Source organism: Anopheles maculipalpis, chromosome 3RL (genome assembly GCF_943734695.1).
Source record: "Anopheles maculipalpis chromosome 3RL, idAnoMacuDA_375_x, whole genome shotgun sequence".
NCBI classification, from domain to species: domain Eukaryota; kingdom Metazoa; phylum Arthropoda; class Insecta; order Diptera; family Culicidae; genus Anopheles; species Anopheles maculipalpis.
The window spans coordinates 30,375,615-30,391,508 of record NC_064872.1 but is presented as its reverse complement, the minus strand read 5'-3'; the positions used below and the strand labels follow the sequence as shown (position 1 = coordinate 30,391,508).

The 15,894-nt window shown below is 42.2% G+C and overlaps 5 protein-coding genes across 5 annotated transcripts in view; 2 read left to right on the top strand and 3 right to left on the bottom strand.

Annotated features, from left to right (window-relative positions):
- LOC126564267 (SUMO-activating enzyme subunit 2-A) overlaps nt 1-15,894 on the bottom strand; it is a 354,644-nt gene that overhangs the window by 300,146 nt on the left and 38,604 nt on the right. The gene's annotated exons all lie outside the window — the stretch shown is intronic.
- Nucleotides 879-3,399, top strand: LOC126564366 (probable ATP-dependent RNA helicase pitchoune). Its single transcript, XM_050221394.1, has 5 exons — nt 879-1,036; nt 1,160-1,285; nt 1,352-2,032; nt 2,373-2,674; nt 2,746-3,399. The coding sequence occupies exons 1-5, from the start codon at nt 973-975 to the stop codon at nt 3,394-3,396; spliced, it is 1,824 nt and encodes a 607-aa protein (XP_050077351.1). The 5' UTR covers nt 879-972; the 3' UTR covers nt 3,397-3,399.
- Nucleotides 3,589-4,381, bottom strand: LOC126565449 (BLOC-1-related complex subunit 8 homolog). The gene is made up of 3 exons (XM_050222631.1): nt 4,245-4,381; nt 3,999-4,176; nt 3,589-3,931 (listed from the first exon to the last, which is right to left on the bottom strand). The coding sequence occupies exons 1-3, from the start codon at nt 4,300-4,302 to the stop codon at nt 3,589-3,591; spliced, it is 579 nt and encodes a 192-aa protein (XP_050078588.1). The 5' UTR covers nt 4,303-4,381.
- On the bottom strand, nt 4,667-5,729 carry LOC126565020 (prostaglandin reductase 1-like). The gene is made up of 2 exons (XM_050222158.1): nt 5,621-5,729; nt 4,667-5,556 (listed from the first exon to the last, which is right to left on the bottom strand). Exons 1-2 carry the CDS (start codon nt 5,724-5,726, stop codon nt 4,667-4,669), a joined length of 996 nt encoding a protein of 331 aa, XP_050078115.1. The 5' UTR covers nt 5,727-5,729.
- LOC126564693 (COP9 signalosome complex subunit 2) lies at nt 6,073-7,982 on the top strand. The gene is made up of 4 exons (XM_050221783.1): nt 6,073-6,325; nt 6,526-6,846; nt 6,909-7,723; nt 7,816-7,982. The coding sequence occupies exons 1-4, from the start codon at nt 6,269-6,271 to the stop codon at nt 7,958-7,960; spliced, it is 1,338 nt and encodes a 445-aa protein (XP_050077740.1). The 5' UTR covers nt 6,073-6,268; the 3' UTR covers nt 7,961-7,982.

Genomic DNA, 15,894 nt, shown 5'->3' with positions numbered 1-15,894 from the left:
TTAACATTCTACTGCTCGTGTTTTGGAACCAACGCCAAAACCACAAGCACGGGTCTGTGTCAAACGCGGGGATGATCGAGGTACGTGACAGCAAGGTTGTTGACAAATTTGTTACCGCCTATGTCCAACAAAAACTAATTACTGATGGAAAGTAATGAACTTTGGAAAGATTTTATAACAAATTCATGCTTGATTATGATTGTAACAAATCCAGCAAAGTCGATTATAAAGGACGAGTCCCCTATTGCGGCCGGTTTTAGTTCGGACAATCAGTATTAAAGGATGATCCTCCAGGTCTGCAGGATGCAACGTGATGAGGTTGGATTACAGATCAACACATTTCAGTGGACGATCAGAAACCTCTCTCCAAGAACATCTTCCAGCCCCAACAAGTTAGAAGGATAAACTTGTTGATGGCGATGGAGGGGGACTCACCATTCAACAGACGGCTTAGCATATAAATTACAATGTTGGGCACTGGCACAACGAATATCGGATGCAGTTATCCAATAATTCTAAGTATTACTATGAGAAGCTGCTACCCGTACATACCTAGAATGTTAATAAATAATAATGGTAATTCATACATAACCTACTAGCTTATTATGTTCACTTTGTATTACGTACCATCTTCCAAGCGAAGTGTTTTTGAACCATGCATGTTTTAAAAGAACGAATCACAGAACTGCAAATAACACTTAAAAAATCAAATACACGCAGAGAAAACATTCGCAAACCGAACTAATTCGCGGACACGTCAATTTTTCCTATTCTCGGTATTTATTACAAATTTGAACATGACAGCTTCGGATGGAAAAAAAACTTTTTGACAGCTGTCATGTGCTATCCTGCAACACGCTTTTGTCATTCGATCGCACATGTGCTTCGTTTACGGCAAAAGTGTGTACCGAAACAGTTGCGTTTTCTCGATTATTCTATGTAATATAGTGTTTGGATCGTAATTATTTTACTATGGCTAAGAAAAACAAGCTAAAGGCACCAACGGTAATCAATAAAAATGTGAAAAATGGACATGGTAAGCCACAAAAAGCAAACTATCTTAGTGCTCTGGTGCCATGCACGGAACCTTGCGCGGCAGTGTCTTCGCCGACCGGGAAGCGTAGTTGCTTGTGTTTAAATTTGTTTTGTGTTTTTTCAGCTTCAGTAGAAGACTTGGAAGATAATTATGTGGCAGAAGAAACCACACCGAAAGGCAAGCAAGCGTTGAAGAAAAAGAAAAAAGCTTTCCAAGAGGAACAGGAAGGCAGCGAAGAAGTTGGCCGAGGTAAGAGCAGCACCCGAATCTGGGACATGTGTGTGTTTGGAACATAATCGAACTGGGAATTTACAGGTGTAAAACGACCGAAGGATGATTCGGATAGTGAGGAAGAAGGTTCGGAGCAGGATAGCGATAGTAACACCCAACCGGAGAATGGCACGGAACCAGCAGAACCACAGATTGCCAACAGTGCCTATGAGATATTGCTAGGCAATCAAGAATTTAAATCGCTCGTTGGAAAAGTTTCGGACAACACAATTAAGGCCATCGGCGATATGGGTTTCACCAAGATGACGGAAATACAGGCCAAATCCATTCCACCACTGTTGGAGGGAAGAGATCTGGTTGGATCGGCCAAAACTGGAAGTGGCAAAACGTTGGCTTTTCTCATTCCGGCCGTAGAGTTGATACATAAGCTGCGGTTTAAGCCACGCAATGGTGCGGGAGTGATAATCATTTCACCAACGCGTGAACTAGCAATGCAGATCTTCGGCGTGCTGAAGGAACTGATGACGTACCATTGCCAGACGTACGGTTTGTTGATGGGAGGAGCGAGCCGTCATACGGAAAATGAAAAGTTAGAAAAAGGCATCAACATTATTGTGGCAACTCCGGGCCGATTGTTGGATCATCTGAAGACGACACCGAACTTCCTGTTTAAGAACCTGCAGTGCTTGATCATCGATGAGTGTGATCGTATATTGGAGATTGGATTCGAGGAGGATCTGAAGCAGATTATTAGCATTTTGCCGAGTAAGTAGTGCTATTATTTTAACCTTTATTTCAATGAGCACCTACCCGGGGGCATGTTTTTATTTTTCAATAATATTTAATGGATTAATTTAATTTTTCTCAACTAAATTTTATTAGCTAGATAACAAATAGCATCATTTTTTTTAAATTTTCATACAAATATGACGAGCAGATCAGAAGTTATTAGATTTCTTATCCAGGAAAATGCAAAGTCCCACATGAAATCTATGGCCCACCCTGGGTAGGTGGTAATAGAAGTGTAAAGGAGTATTTTTGGTCCTAGAAACCTTAGGTTAAGGAACCAATTCGAGTTTTAATAAGTTAATACGTTTGTTGACAGAAAAGCGGCAAACCATCCTCTTTTCGGCCACACAGTCATCCCGCATGGATGAGCTGGGAAAGCTGGCCCTGAAGGCGGAACCAATTTACGTCGGTGTGGATGACAACAAGAAAGAAGCGACAGTAACTGGGCTGGAGCAGGGCTACATTGTTTGTCCCTCGGAGAGGCGTCTTCTCGTTTTGTTCACATTTTTGAAGAAAAACCGCAAGAAGAAGGTCATGGTGTTCTTCTCGTCCTGCCTGTCGGTTAAGTTTCATCACGAACTGTTCAACTATATCGACCTTCCGGTGATGTCGATTCATGTAAGTTTATTTGTGTGTTGTGAAACGTAAGGAAAACTCTTTATTATCTGGATTATATCCTATCCCCCCAGGGCAAACAAAAGCAAGCGAAACGTACCTCGGTATTCTTCCAGTTTTGTAACGCAGAAACGGGCATTCTGCTTTGCACGGACGTCGCTGCACGTGGGCTCGATATTCCGGCCGTCGACTGGATCGTACAGTACGATCCGCCGAACGATACGAAGGAATACATTCACCGTGTCGGTCGTACAGCACGTGGGGAGGATCTGTGCGGTCATGCGCTGCTAATGCTCCGTCCGGAAGAGCTTGGCTTCCTGAAGTATCTGAAGCAGGCGAAGGTGCCACTGAATGAGTTTGAATTTTCCTGGAACAAAATAGCCGACATTCAGCTGCAGCTAGAGAATTTGTTGTCGAAGAACTATTTTCTTAATCAGTCCGGTAAGCTAGCCTTCAAGACGTATGTGCGCGCGTACGAAGGTCACCACATGAAGGATGTGTTCAATATTGGCAACTTGGACCTGGTGCAGGTGGCTAAAAACTTTGGCTTTACGCAACCTCCGTACGTCGATTTCGGCAAGAGCTTCAAGATACACAACTCCGAACGAAGACCAGGTAGTCGTGGGTTGGGACACTTCAAAACGCTCAACAAGGAGAAGAAGGATAAGTTGAACATTAAGCACATTACGGACAGGAAGCAGTTGAAGAAGATTAGGTATGAATAATCAGTAATAAAAAAACATTTTATTTGATTGGTTCCCTATTCCAACAAGGGAACAAAAGTATAATACTCAATTTTGTCTTCTTCCCTTTGAGAGAGAGAGAATATGTGTGAAAGAACGTGAACATCACAGATCGTTAAAAACAAAAGGAACTAAACTTAACGGTGTGACTAGTGTAACGGAACGAAACAAGGCTTAATGAAGTGTCGTGTACGATCGTTGCAGTTCCGCTGGTCCTGAGGACGAATTCGTGGCTCCGGGAGGGTTGTTATTTATACTGCTGTTTGAATTTCGTGCCTGTGACATCATGTGCTCTACCCGATTGGTCGTTTCTCGCACCACACCGGATATGTCGGTTAGATCGGGCAAATCGAGCGTTATGTGGGCCGAAAGTCGCTTGTACACGGAACTGTTGGTATCTTTCTTAGGTCGTCTGGATTCCACGTACTTAAGCTGCTGCTTGAGAAATATAGCATTTTTCAGTAGCTCTTGAACGTTTTTCAACGATGTATCTGCTGCTTCGATATCTTTTACGGCGCTATAAAGGGGTTAGATATTGGTTTTGATATAAAAGGTAACACTACAATCTCTCTACCGTTACTGACCTTATTGCATACTCCATGTCGTAACACTTGCCCTGCAGATCCTGCTGTAACTGAACCACTTCCGCCCGGCGGTCTACTATGAGTGGAATTACCTTTCGGACGTGTTCCTGGATGCGGTAGAACGCTAGACTTGGCTCATTAGCGATGATGTGCATATTCTCGGATATTTTTTCAGTCGCTACGGAAGAGTAAAGCGGAATCATTTATGCAATGAATGAACCATAGAGAGAACAGTAGAAATCGTACTTTTCTTCACTTTGGCCTGTAACTCAGGGTCGTTAATGGTGGACACTTTTTGATTCATTGTAAAGTGTGGTAAATTACACCAAAAGTTTACAGTAAACAGAAGAAATAGTGTTTTGGATGTAATTGACAGCAGTGAGAAGGTTAAGCGAAATTGTAAATAAACAAATCACAATGGGCGGCCTTCGGTCATCTAGATAGTAATACAAAAAATGTATATTCTACATGAAATTGATTGGGGTGGGGGGGGAGGTTTCTTTTCAAAAAATGTTTAATAACCACCGGAACCACCTACGCGGTATTTTTATTATTAACAACTCTCAGAAACAAATATTTTTCGAGTCTGCGTATGAACATTCATTTCTATGACGGTTTCAACAATAAATGCTTGCCAACTTTGTTGGCTACCTTAGCTGCATTGTATCTTATACCTTAACCACTGCCTTTCCGGTATTATCACCACGTAACATTTTAATGAAAGAGTCCGGTGCCTGTTCGAAGCCCTCGTACATCGTCTCTAAGGGTACCAGCTTATCCTCCTTAATCCATTTGTGCATCTGACCAATACCCTCCAGCCACCTGTCCAACCAACGAAATACAACGAATCCTTCCTGCCGCAGCTGCTTCGAGACATAGTCGCGTTGCGGATCCGTCACTGGTATCGGGTTACTGTTGTAGCTGGACACGGTTCCGCAGACAGAAATGCGCCCGTAAAGGTTCATCCGTTCGCGCACCATCTCCGTCAGCTCACCGCCCACGTTGTCAAAGTAGCAATCGATTCCTTTAGGCGTTGCTTTAAGCAACTGTTCGCGGACCGAACCGTCGCGATAATTGATGGTGGCGTCAAAACCGAGCTTCTTAAGCGTACGGATTTTTTCCTCCGTTCCCGCAATACCGACCACATAGCAGCCTTTTGCTTTCGCGATTTGACCTACCAAATGACCGACTGCACCGGCCGCAGCACTCACTACCACTGTTTCTCCCGGTTTTGGTTTACAAATTTCCAGAAAGCCGAAATACGCCGTATTTCCCGATAAACCGAGTGCACCGAGACCGATTGAACAGGTGTATCCGTTCACTGCCGGCACGATGTAAGGTCGATCGTCTTTGCGCTTGGATGGATTAATGATGGCATGCGTAACCCAACCTATGCGTGCGCATACGTGAGCACCGACCGGAAAGTTTCCATTCTTCGATTCGATCACCTTTGCGACGGCCGTACCAATCACTGGACTACCGACCGGAAGCACTCCCAGCGCCATGTACCCTCGCAAGCCGGCATCGAGACTAAAGTATACGGTTTTAACGAGGAAATCTAAAACGGTAACGGAAGAGATGTTGAAGAAGTGATGAAACACAATTAAACACACAATCAATACCTCCATCCTCTAGTGCGGGAAGTTCTTCTTCGGCGATAGAGAAATCCGTCGGTTTCGGTTCACCGTCCGGGCGTTTCACGTACATCCATTTCTTTGCCAGCACCATGTTCCAGAAACGCACTTTGCTCCACGGCTTATCAAACAGCGAATGATATCAAATCTACAACACCACCGATTACCTATTTCACAATAGTTCAATATACAGAACGAGATACCAGCATTATAACATCGCGTGTTAGGTTGAATAGATAAGATGTACTAGCACCTGGATTGGTGTATAAATGCAAATAAAACTAACCGGTCTGAAATATGATTCTGGTCCCAACAGATCGCTTTTATTTATTTTCTACTCTACCCCTTCTAACGATGTTATTTACCTTGTGCTGCCAAAACAACACTTTCCTACCCCTTGCTGTTAAAATACAGAACTGTCACCGGTGACAATTGTGCCGCTTGGTCTTTTCATCATAAAAAATACCCAAAAGAAAAACGAACGCGACTTTTCCCAGCCTCATTGCTTTGCGTTAAATAATTGCTCTATTTATGTGCATTTGCGTGCGTGAAATTCGGTAAAAGTGCATAAACCGGCGTACCGTTTTGTTTAGCTGCTGAGGGGGTACACGTTAGGCGAGAGAACCACATCCAGCCATGTCGGACATTGACGACGATTTCATGTGCGACGACGATGATGATGATTACGGATTGGTAAGATTTACAAGGCAAAACGTAAATATGTGCTAGGCATAAGCCGGCAGCAGCAGCTTTTGGTGCTACATATCAAGCAACCACTGACCGACCACGGTTGTTTGTAAAAAGCGATAGTGCTAACCCGACCCGGGGGCGTATCACTTAACCCGAAGGAACATTGTACTGAAAATGGAATGCATTCTTTTCAATATTGGCAGGAATACTCCGAAGATAGCAACTCGGAGCCGGACGTGGATTTGGAAAATCAATACTACAACAGTAAGGCACTGAAGGAGGAAGCACCGCAGGATGCGCTAAAATCGTTCCAGAAGGTGCTGGATCTGGAGAACGGCGAGAAGGGCGAATGGGGTTTCAAGGCACTGAAACAGATGATAAAGTTAAACTTTAAGCTGCAAAACTATCCGGAAATGATGACACGCTACAAGCAACTGCTTACCTATATCAAGAGTGCGGTCACGCGGAACCATTCGGAGAAATCGATCAATTCCATTTTGGACTATATTTCGACGTCCAAAAATGTGAGTAAATGTCTTTCGTTTGTCGTGTTCGAAATATTCTTATCGCTGTTTGTCCGCTACAGATGGAGCTGCTGCAAAATTTCTACGAAACCACACTGGAAGCGCTGAAGGACGCAAAGAACGATCGGCTATGGTTCAAAACAAACACCAAACTAGGCAAGCTTTACTTCGATCGGAACGATTTCGGCAAGCTGCAGAAAATCCTCAAACAGTTGCACCAATCCTGTCAAACCGATGATGGCGAGGATGATCTGAAGAAGGGTACGCAGTTGCTGGAAATCTACGCACTCGAGATCCAAATGTACACGGTGCAGAAGAACAACAAAAAGCTAAAAGCCCTGTATGAGCAATCGCTGCACATTAAGTCGGCCATTCCACATCCACTGATTATGGGTGTGATTCGCGAGTGTGGCGGCAAGATGCATCTCCGGGAGGGCGAATTCGAGAAAGCCCACACGGACTTTTTCGAAGCGTTCAAGAACTACGACGAATCGGGTTCGTCTCGTCGGACAACTTGCTTGAAGTATCTCGTGCTGGCCAACATGCTGATGAAGTCCGGCATCAATCCGTTCGATTCGCAGGAAGCAAAGCCGTACAAGAACGATCCGGAAATTTTGGCCATGACGAATCTGGTGATGGCATACCAGAACAATGACATTATGGAGTTTGAGGCGATCCTGCGCAACAATCGAAACAACATTATGGCGGATCAGTTCATCCGGGAGCATATCGAAGATTTGCTGCGCAACATACGGACGCAGGTGTTGATAAAGTTGATCCGGCCGTACACCAAGATTACGATCCCGTTCATATCGAGCGAGCTGAACATTGAACCTGCGGAGGTAGAAAGTTTGCTCGTCTCGTGCATACTAGACAAGTAAGTCTTTCGATGAATAACTTGCATAACGATCCTTTTCCTTGCTTGATTTCCTTGATATTAATGATTTTGTGTTCCCCTTTTTTTCTCAGCACAATCCAGGGTCGTATCGATCAAGTCAATCAAGTGCTGGAATTGAACAAAGAAGCTCGTTGTGGCGAACGGGACATTGCGATCGAGAAGCTAGCCACACAGATCAACTCCGTACAGGCAGCCATTATCAACAAGATGGCCTGAAGTCAGGATTGCTAAAACGATTAAGATGTACCGTTGAAGATCGATGGAAAGATGATGGTAGCTGTAAAACAAAAAAAAAAAGACACTGTTTGTGAGCTACTACATCGGTTACCAGTGAAGCGGTGCCCTACAACGCATACAAAGCGCGCTTACCGGATGGAAATAATCTCGTTGTACACGTTTGTCTTTTGGTTTTGTTTGATCCGGTCCCTCTTTTAACGATACGCGGTTTTAATGATATTCATTGCTGTGCTCGAATATCATGGCTAAGGGCAGTAAACGGGAGTCACAGGTGAGCAATTAATGGCACAATATACACACAGACAAAGTTGCGGAAGGCATGGAAGAAGTAAATGATACCTACAGTTAATATCGAGACTCCTGATAAAATCGTTTGATAGGGAAATGTGTAAAAGAAACAATAATTGAGGAATAAACCCATGCAGAATGCTGATTGTTATAAGTCTTGATGCTTGATAAGTCTTGAAGTTTTGATGCGGATGTTTAGAGAAAGAAAAGAACCTGTTGAAGAAACTGGTTTGGTTGATAGATCATCAGGAAACTAATTAGAATTACCGGTATATCTGAATATGAAGGAGTAATTCCATTCAAAAGCTGAAGTCTGCTCCAAAAGCTCATCAAATATCTAACGTTTAAGTGTCGTCATTCGACAACCATGACATCCAGCCCTAACCGGACCTAACCCAGCGGCTTCCTCCCGGGCGAGACAATAATTTCAATTTGCGCCTCTTGTTAAAACCTTTGGTAAGTGTCCACTTCATAGAATGATTGTATACAAATGATGTGTCTGAATTGACTTGGTGCGACACGGTAGTGTAAGCGACAACGGCGCCGGTCTTCCTACGGCAGGACAAGGGTTTTAAACCCATTCGGACCTTCCCCCCGTAGTGAGGACTGGCTATCCAACTACGTGGCCAGTCCAGTTAAGTCAAGAAGAAGAAGAATAATTGACTTATAGAAGCGGATTTTCGAAGTTTCCCCATCCGAGTATTGGACGGCTTGGTGCAGGCCCTTGATGGTAGCAAAGATATCGTCGTTAAATGGCCAACGTTCGAAGGGATTTATTTTAGCACTAAAGCAGTGCCAGAGCACTAAAGCAGAGCAGAAATTTTTCAGGCAGAATGGAAGTTGGAACCCCTACTTCATCGAATACACCGAGTTGGGGTGATACCGAGGGTCCGACTAAGCTATCTGAGGAAAATGTCCCATAAAATGTTTTGAGAACTTGAGATGTTTGTAGGAAGATCTTATGCTATGATCCGCCCCTGCTCTAAAGAGACCAAAGATTAAGGCTTATCGTACGCCTTTCTCATCTTCCCTCCTTTTACGAACTTTTCCTTTGCGCCACTGCTTCACCTCACATGTGATAATAGCTATTATAAGAACGAAACCTGGTAAGCTTGGCCGGCTCTCTAAATCAGCTAATTGTGTTGTGTAGTTTTAACCCTATCTTCTAAACGATTAACGTAAGGTATCGATTCACTACTCTTTAGCTCGGGTTTTAAAGGCGGGCAGTAGCGAGTTAAACGGTAAGCAAACTAAGCAATTGTAAGAGGGGCCCCAGCTGAAGTGTGAGCTGAGGCGTGTTAGGTGTAGTGGCAGGTTTAACGTTATGCGAGACTAACGGAAGTCCTGAACCATACATAAGCGGCCCCGTGTTAGTATTAAGGACTTCAGCATTCCCCCCATCCCTCATCCCCCCCCCCCTCATCCACCTCCCCTTAGATCACACAGCCAGACACTTGATCATCCACTGGGGCTCCGCTTACGGCCTCCGAGGGTCAAAATAGACCGCTAAAGGCAGGCGGAGTGAATTTCCGCATTATATGCGCCCATACTATTGGCGAAGGGATTGACCGGATGATAACCCGCCGCCAAGGGCGCTCAAAACAAGATGCAGGCAATAAAATAAGGTAAACTTGCGTCCAGTGCGTGTTTGGGGATGTATTAGGGGCGCCACCGACAGAGACCTTATGGCAATCACGTATTCCCGCAATTTTTTCATGTATGCAAGAACATACTGTGAGGAAGCTGATAGAATTCCACCCGTTAGTAGATCCGATAGAGGATCCTCTGACATCTATTTCATGTGGGATAGAGAAGACCCCCAGTGTGTTTCACGGGGGTCTTTTTTCTGAGGCAATTTTTGGCAACGGCACCACGGCTCTCGCTATTACAAGGTGCATTGCAAAAAAGAAAACAAAACTGGCCATTCTTATGAAGTGAAATTGAATGCTATGAAATGTAAATCATGTCTCAATGATCCAACGAGCAAAAAGACACATACGCAATATCGAAACCCTGTTTGAAAAAAAAAACATATACATCAAAAGGTTGCCAAAGGTGCAAGGTCAGCATAACGGCAATCTTCAAAACGGTAGCACCGTACGCGATCGAGTATCGCTTACGTGTTCGTTCCGATCCAAAGGGGAGTCACTGCACTGGCTATATCACACCATAATTGTACACTATTAGTACACGATCGCGGTACGATCACGGCGAGCCGGGTGGATCCGCGATCGCTAAGGTTAGTCAGCACTTTAGCGTTTAGCGTGAGCTTACGGATGTGTTGTCTAACGCCGATTGGCGATTAGAGCAACTCTCTTGGGATCGAGCGAGGGCGAGCGCGCGCACAGTTGGATCGACCCTTTTTCTTACAAGACGTGACGTCGTCAATTTTTACATGGAACATACACACGTTTATGGGTTTTGCCAAAAGCAGCTATACTTAAGTGCGTGAAGTTGTAGAGGGGAAAAAAAGCCAACGCATACAAATACAGTGCCCTCAGTGTGAGGGGAGTGAAGTGGCAGCATCCAAGGATTGTGATCGAACAGGCGGCACTGATGTGCTTGTGATTAGAAATACGCTGTTGTTGTGATCGTAGGAGCCGGCTTACGGGTCTAGTGTGTATACGCAGCCGGAATGAGGCAACGGTTCGCGCCACACACTTAGTCGTTTCGCGCTTCCCACAACGCACAGTTCATTGTCGCCGTCGTCATCGCCGTCGTGGTCGTTGTCGTAGCGGGGTTGTGCGTTTTTTTGTGTGTTTCGTTGTTTTGTGCTTCCTCAACGTGTAGTTATACAGCCGCGGAACAAGTGATAAGCCTGGCTGGCACTGGGGCTCACCCTCCAGTTTTTGTTTGTACGCTTTATAGCGGTGTTTAATATTAAATCGGTGTGTATTAGGCCAGTGAGCCTGTTAGACTACAGTGAGAGCGAGTCTTTGGATGTACATGTGATGATAGTGTCGAGATCCTTCGTTTAGCCTTAGCAATTTCTACCACACCACAAGGCCGCGAGGTTGAATATCGCAAGACAACAGGCCGTAAAATAATACAGGTAATTATATTCGATGGATTTTGCGGGACACGGCTGCGAAAGGTTTGATATCAAACTAACAGCAGTGAGCGAAAGAGTTATCGAGGCCGAAGAATGTGCCACCGCAACAGACGTGCACGTGGTAGAGCGAAGGGAATGGGAACCATTTTTTGGGCTCTTGTTTATGTATTGTCTAGGCCCCCAGCATCCGGGCGCACGTTCGAGAGAGAGAGAGGCTCGATCATCGTCGACCATCTCGAAAAAAAGCGACACAATCGCGAGATAGAAGAGACCGAAGGTCAATAAGCGCGCCTTCTCAGAGCTTTTAGGATTAACGATCTATCTGCTGCTGCTTCTACTGCTGTACTGCTACTTGTTGGCCAAAATATCGACATGCGCACACGCAAGCTGAAGTGTTTTGAATGTTTGCAAATGGTAATGAACACGTTGTGCTTGTCAAATCAATTTCACGAGAAACCGTCCAAAGGTCTAATGTTTTAGCAAATTATGAAGACAACACGACGCAGCACGTGTGTGCGTCAATACGCCTGATGATATGAGCGTTATGAGCGACTGGATCTCTTTGCTCTGCTTTTTTCTCTTTACATCGCATAAATGTACTATAATTTTTACATTCTTCGTTGCTTGCTTGCCTAAGGCAACATGTGCGCGCTCAACCCGGTCAGTGACCTCGGTTTAGGTGGGATTTAGAACAGATTAACTTCGGATAGCAATTAAAATGAAACTATTATAGATAACTAAAAGTACAGATTTTTTTTTACGATTCCCTAATCCAACAAGCTGTTTTTTAAATTTTTACTAGCCCTTATCAAGTTGTCTTTAGGCATTTGGCTGGGAATTTATAGATGACTGCCGTAAAAATCTAACTAGGCAGTTTTTCAGCTTTTAGTGTGCGATAATTAAGCAGGAGATGCTAAACCTTCTTTGAACTTGATCATTTGAACTTGAACTTGATTCCTTGGTTCGTTTATTAATAAATGATTTTACGATTTTTCCCTCTTGAGATTGACAGTTGTTTGAAGGACTTGTAAAACACACGCTGCTAATTAAATGATACATTTAAACAAATTTTCAAATACGAACTAAAAATTTAAAAAATGATCGTAAACTGTCAGACCGATTGCTTCTGGAACTGCAATGTCGAAAGAAATAAAAGAAGATAATTGTAAAAGCGATCTTATATTTAATTCTGTACATTGGTTATTGAAGATTTATTTTTGTTTGCTGCTTTATTTACTAATCAACTAATCATTAATCACTGATTAGTTTACTACATGATCATTGGAATTCGTGCATGTTGTTATGTTATCCCTGTGTAGTGATTTAACTTAGCTGTCTTAAGGGTTCATCGGTAACTGGGAAAATAAAAGATAAGGGTTTAGTCGAACATGAGGGTGAAAGGGAACACATAATTTAAATAAATGACTGAAAATAGTTTAAGATAACCTGCTATTGTACGTAGCCTAAAAATAAGAGTGTGAAGCCGGTTGAATTTTTGTCAAAAATATGAATTTTGTGTCGTACGTCTCTAAAATAGACGACTTTGAATTTTTCATGGTTAAATTGTATTCTGTCTGTCTGTATTCTGTATTCTGTCACAGTTTTACTCAAAGTTAGAGAAAAATTTCTCAATAAATCTCCCGGTACCCATGTCTTATAACTTGTACCAGGTTATGAGGCGCACCTGTTTATGAAGAGATCTTTGTGCGGTTTATAGGCATTTCAGGCACTTGGTTTATAGTTTCAGTTTGTGACCAAGTCCCGAACTTAGAGCAATTTTTTATTTCTGACCATTCAGTTCGACTTGCAATCATCTCTTGTTAGGTTAACAACATCAATATAGGATCTTTAGTGCATGTTCAGGGACTTGGTATATAGTTTTGGTTTGTGACCAAGTCGCGAACTTAAAAACATGCCTATCATTCAATAAATCATAAAAATCGATTCTTGTTCCGTTTTTACCATTCTGTAGAAAAAATGACCGAAGTACAGAGAAGGCCATAAAATAGGACCATTCATTTCAAACAATTTTAAAATTCAAACAAAATTACTTTTCAGTTTCCTTTTTACTTTTTTACAACACTATGGGGTTGGAATGGGTTAGTTCAAATAGTAAAAAAGTATGTTTTTTTATTTATGGAGTAAAGACTTTTTATGAAATAATTTTTTGAACTTATGGACAAAGTAAAATCGGTATAGATAGTTCATACACTGATGAACATTTTACCAAATTTTAGTTAAGTTCTACGTAGTAGAAATATCGAAAGAGGTAGTTTGAAATTCGGATATAAAATTGGTCCTGATCTACTGTCCTACACTGTAACAACACCAGATAACTTAATGAGATGATACTGCCTGAATCCTACGTTTATGAAGGATTATTACAACTTATGGTTTTGGCGACTTTTAAGCAGTGGACCGATACCTTTTACCGTGAATAAGTTTAAAAAATAATGTTGACACGTTTATTGATTTTTCAAGATCGTCTTGAACCGTCTTTTCTCAGCGATTGTCCTGTAAGTGATGGTAAAAACGGCTCCTACAACAATCAACAATCAGAAAACTTAAATTTTACGTTGGAAAAGATGCCATAGCATTAACTTGAAAAGATCTTTCCTGGCACTTTATGAAGTTCGTTTGATATTTAAGGAGCAGCTCGGTGGTGTCAGCGGCGCCGGTCTTCAAACGGCAGGACGGGGGTTTAAATCCGGACCAAGCAAAATAGGTTCTAGTCAGCCATAAGATGGTCAGCGTGACCCTAGAGGTCGTTAAGCAGAAGATGTTAAAAAAAAATAAGATTCTGACTAAATCTGCTGCTAGATAAATTCACCTAATGTAGTATTTGTAACACTTTATAAAGCAGCACGAATACTAAATTGAGTGAATATAATTTTAAAGTACAATAGAGCACACACAAAACCCAAAAACCCCCAAAAAAAAAGTTTATGCTTGATAGTAGTCCTCATATAGACAAAAAAGTCTTAAGTAACTCACGAACTGTCAGAAACTGTTGACAAAAAAGCGGCATTTGGTGTGCCTTTTTATTTTTTTTAGCACTATTTTATTTAATTAATCTTCCGTATTATTAAATTATAGATGAAACGACAAAACAACCTGTAGTTTAACACATATAGCAATCAGTAACTCCATAGCGCCGTGGAGGTTAACCTTAATATTCATGAAGTAGACATGAAATGATCGTTGGACACTTTAGCCCTTCAGAAGCTTTTTTGAATAAGCTGTAAGATGACCCGAGTTGAGCTTTCAAAAGTTGAATTCAACATATAATTTTTTTTAGTTTTAATTGTCATTGACTAGAAGCATGCTTAAGACGTTTTGCATATCATGAAAATGCAAAAAAAATGGTTTGGCTGGGTAAAATAGTAATAAAACTTTGATAAAAATGGTTTGAAGCTAGGAAATTGTATATCGTATCGAATCAGCCGCATTAGGTAGGTATTTAAAGGTGAAAATTTATTTAAATTGTACACAGCATCGTTCTGATAACGAAAACAGATGAATGAATTTAAGCATGATTTTTAAGACAAAAATAAATCGATATGATTTAAACTTATCTATTGTTCAATGTCATTTTACTGGTAAACAAATGTTGAACATGTCATAGATAATTGCTATGGTTTTGTTTTGCTCGTGCTGTAATTAAGTTTTTCTCTCAAAATATGCCCAACCGCGCCTTCCGCCATAGCATACAATCATCAGCTATTGTTCAGTCAAGATAACAGCATGACCAATGGGACATTCTAATCATCGGATGATTTCTTCTCCCTTAAAAACTGCATTGGAGCAACATGATGGCGTGACTGAATTCCCTTTTATGCATATCATCATACGGTCATATGCAGCTTCAGGGCTGTATGGGCAACTACATTTCACTGTAAAAAAAGGGCTTTGTTAAAAATAGGGTTATTTGATTGAAAATAAAGTCGGTCAATAACTGCGCTTGCCCTTTTGCGAAATCAAGTTCAAATGGTGTGTAGATTCACGGTCTCATTTTACAGCGAAGATTGTTTTATTTGTTTTTGGTCTGGTTTGCCATAAGCAGATAAGAAATGGTGAGATAGCGTGGAATGGAATAAAAATGGTTCGCTTTCTAATCTGTTTTTTTAACCTCTGACGGGCGGAGAAAGATCCCACTATCAAACCGGACCGATTAGTAGGAAGAAGCATTCAATAATCACTCGAACTAGTAACGTAGGGTGTCATTGTGGATTGGTTTGCTCTAGAAAGAACCTAATGTTTCCCCGTGGTACTGATGAAACGGAAATCGTCACAAACAACCGTCCCCATTCGAGAAAAAGCACCTAATTATCGAAAGGGGCATGATTTTTTTTCTGATTGAAAGACACCGCCATAAATTCAATTCCCGCCCGGAGCAGGTTATTAACAGCACGAAAGATATGTCCCGTAAGCAGGGTTGTTGATATGATTAGAATTATCTGTACCATTCGCGATAGTGGTGGTGCATGCGTAGAGGGAGAATGATTTATTATCTGGTACGGTTATTATCATACTTGTAGATGGGCGGGTACAAAAACAAGACCCTTTCAGGGTG

Bases quoted from the DNA above. Each gene is read 5' to 3' on its own strand.
- LOC126565020 (XM_050222158.1), bottom strand. From the start codon at position 5,726: ATGGTGCTGGCAAAGAAATGGATGTACGTGAAACGCCCGGACGGTGAA. The intron at 5,557-5,620 runs GTATTGATTGTG...TTACCGTTTTAG, and splicing joins TCCCGCACTAGAGGATGGAG to ATTTCCTCGTTAAAACCGTA.
- LOC126564693 (XM_050221783.1), top strand. From the start codon at position 6,269: ATGTCGGACATTGACGACGATTTCATGTGCGACGACGATGATGATGAT. The intron at 6,326-6,525 runs GTAAGATTTACA...CAATATTGGCAG, and splicing joins ATGATGATGATTACGGATTG to GAATACTCCGAAGATAGCAA. The intron at 7,724-7,815 runs GTAAGTCTTTCG...TTTTTTTCTCAG, and splicing joins GTCTCGTGCATACTAGACAA to CACAATCCAGGGTCGTATCG.
- LOC126565449 (XM_050222631.1), bottom strand. From the start codon at position 4,302: ATGAATCAAAAAGTGTCCACCATTAACGACCCTGAGTTACAGGCCAAA. The intron at 4,177-4,244 runs GTACGATTTCTA...ACTCTTCCGTAG, and splicing joins ACAGGCCAAAGTGAAGAAAA to CGACTGAAAAAATATCCGAG. The intron at 3,932-3,998 runs GTCAGTAACGGT...ACCCCTTTATAG, and splicing joins GACATGGAGTATGCAATAAG to CGCCGTAAAAGATATCGAAG.
- LOC126564366 (XM_050221394.1), top strand. From the start codon at position 973: ATGGCTAAGAAAAACAAGCTAAAGGCACCAACGGTAATCAATAAAAAT. The intron at 2,033-2,372 runs GTAAGTAGTGCT...GTTTGTTGACAG, and splicing joins GATTATTAGCATTTTGCCGA to AAAAGCGGCAAACCATCCTC. The intron at 2,675-2,745 runs GTAAGTTTATTT...CTATCCCCCCAG, and splicing joins TTCCGGTGATGTCGATTCAT to GGCAAACAAAAGCAAGCGAA.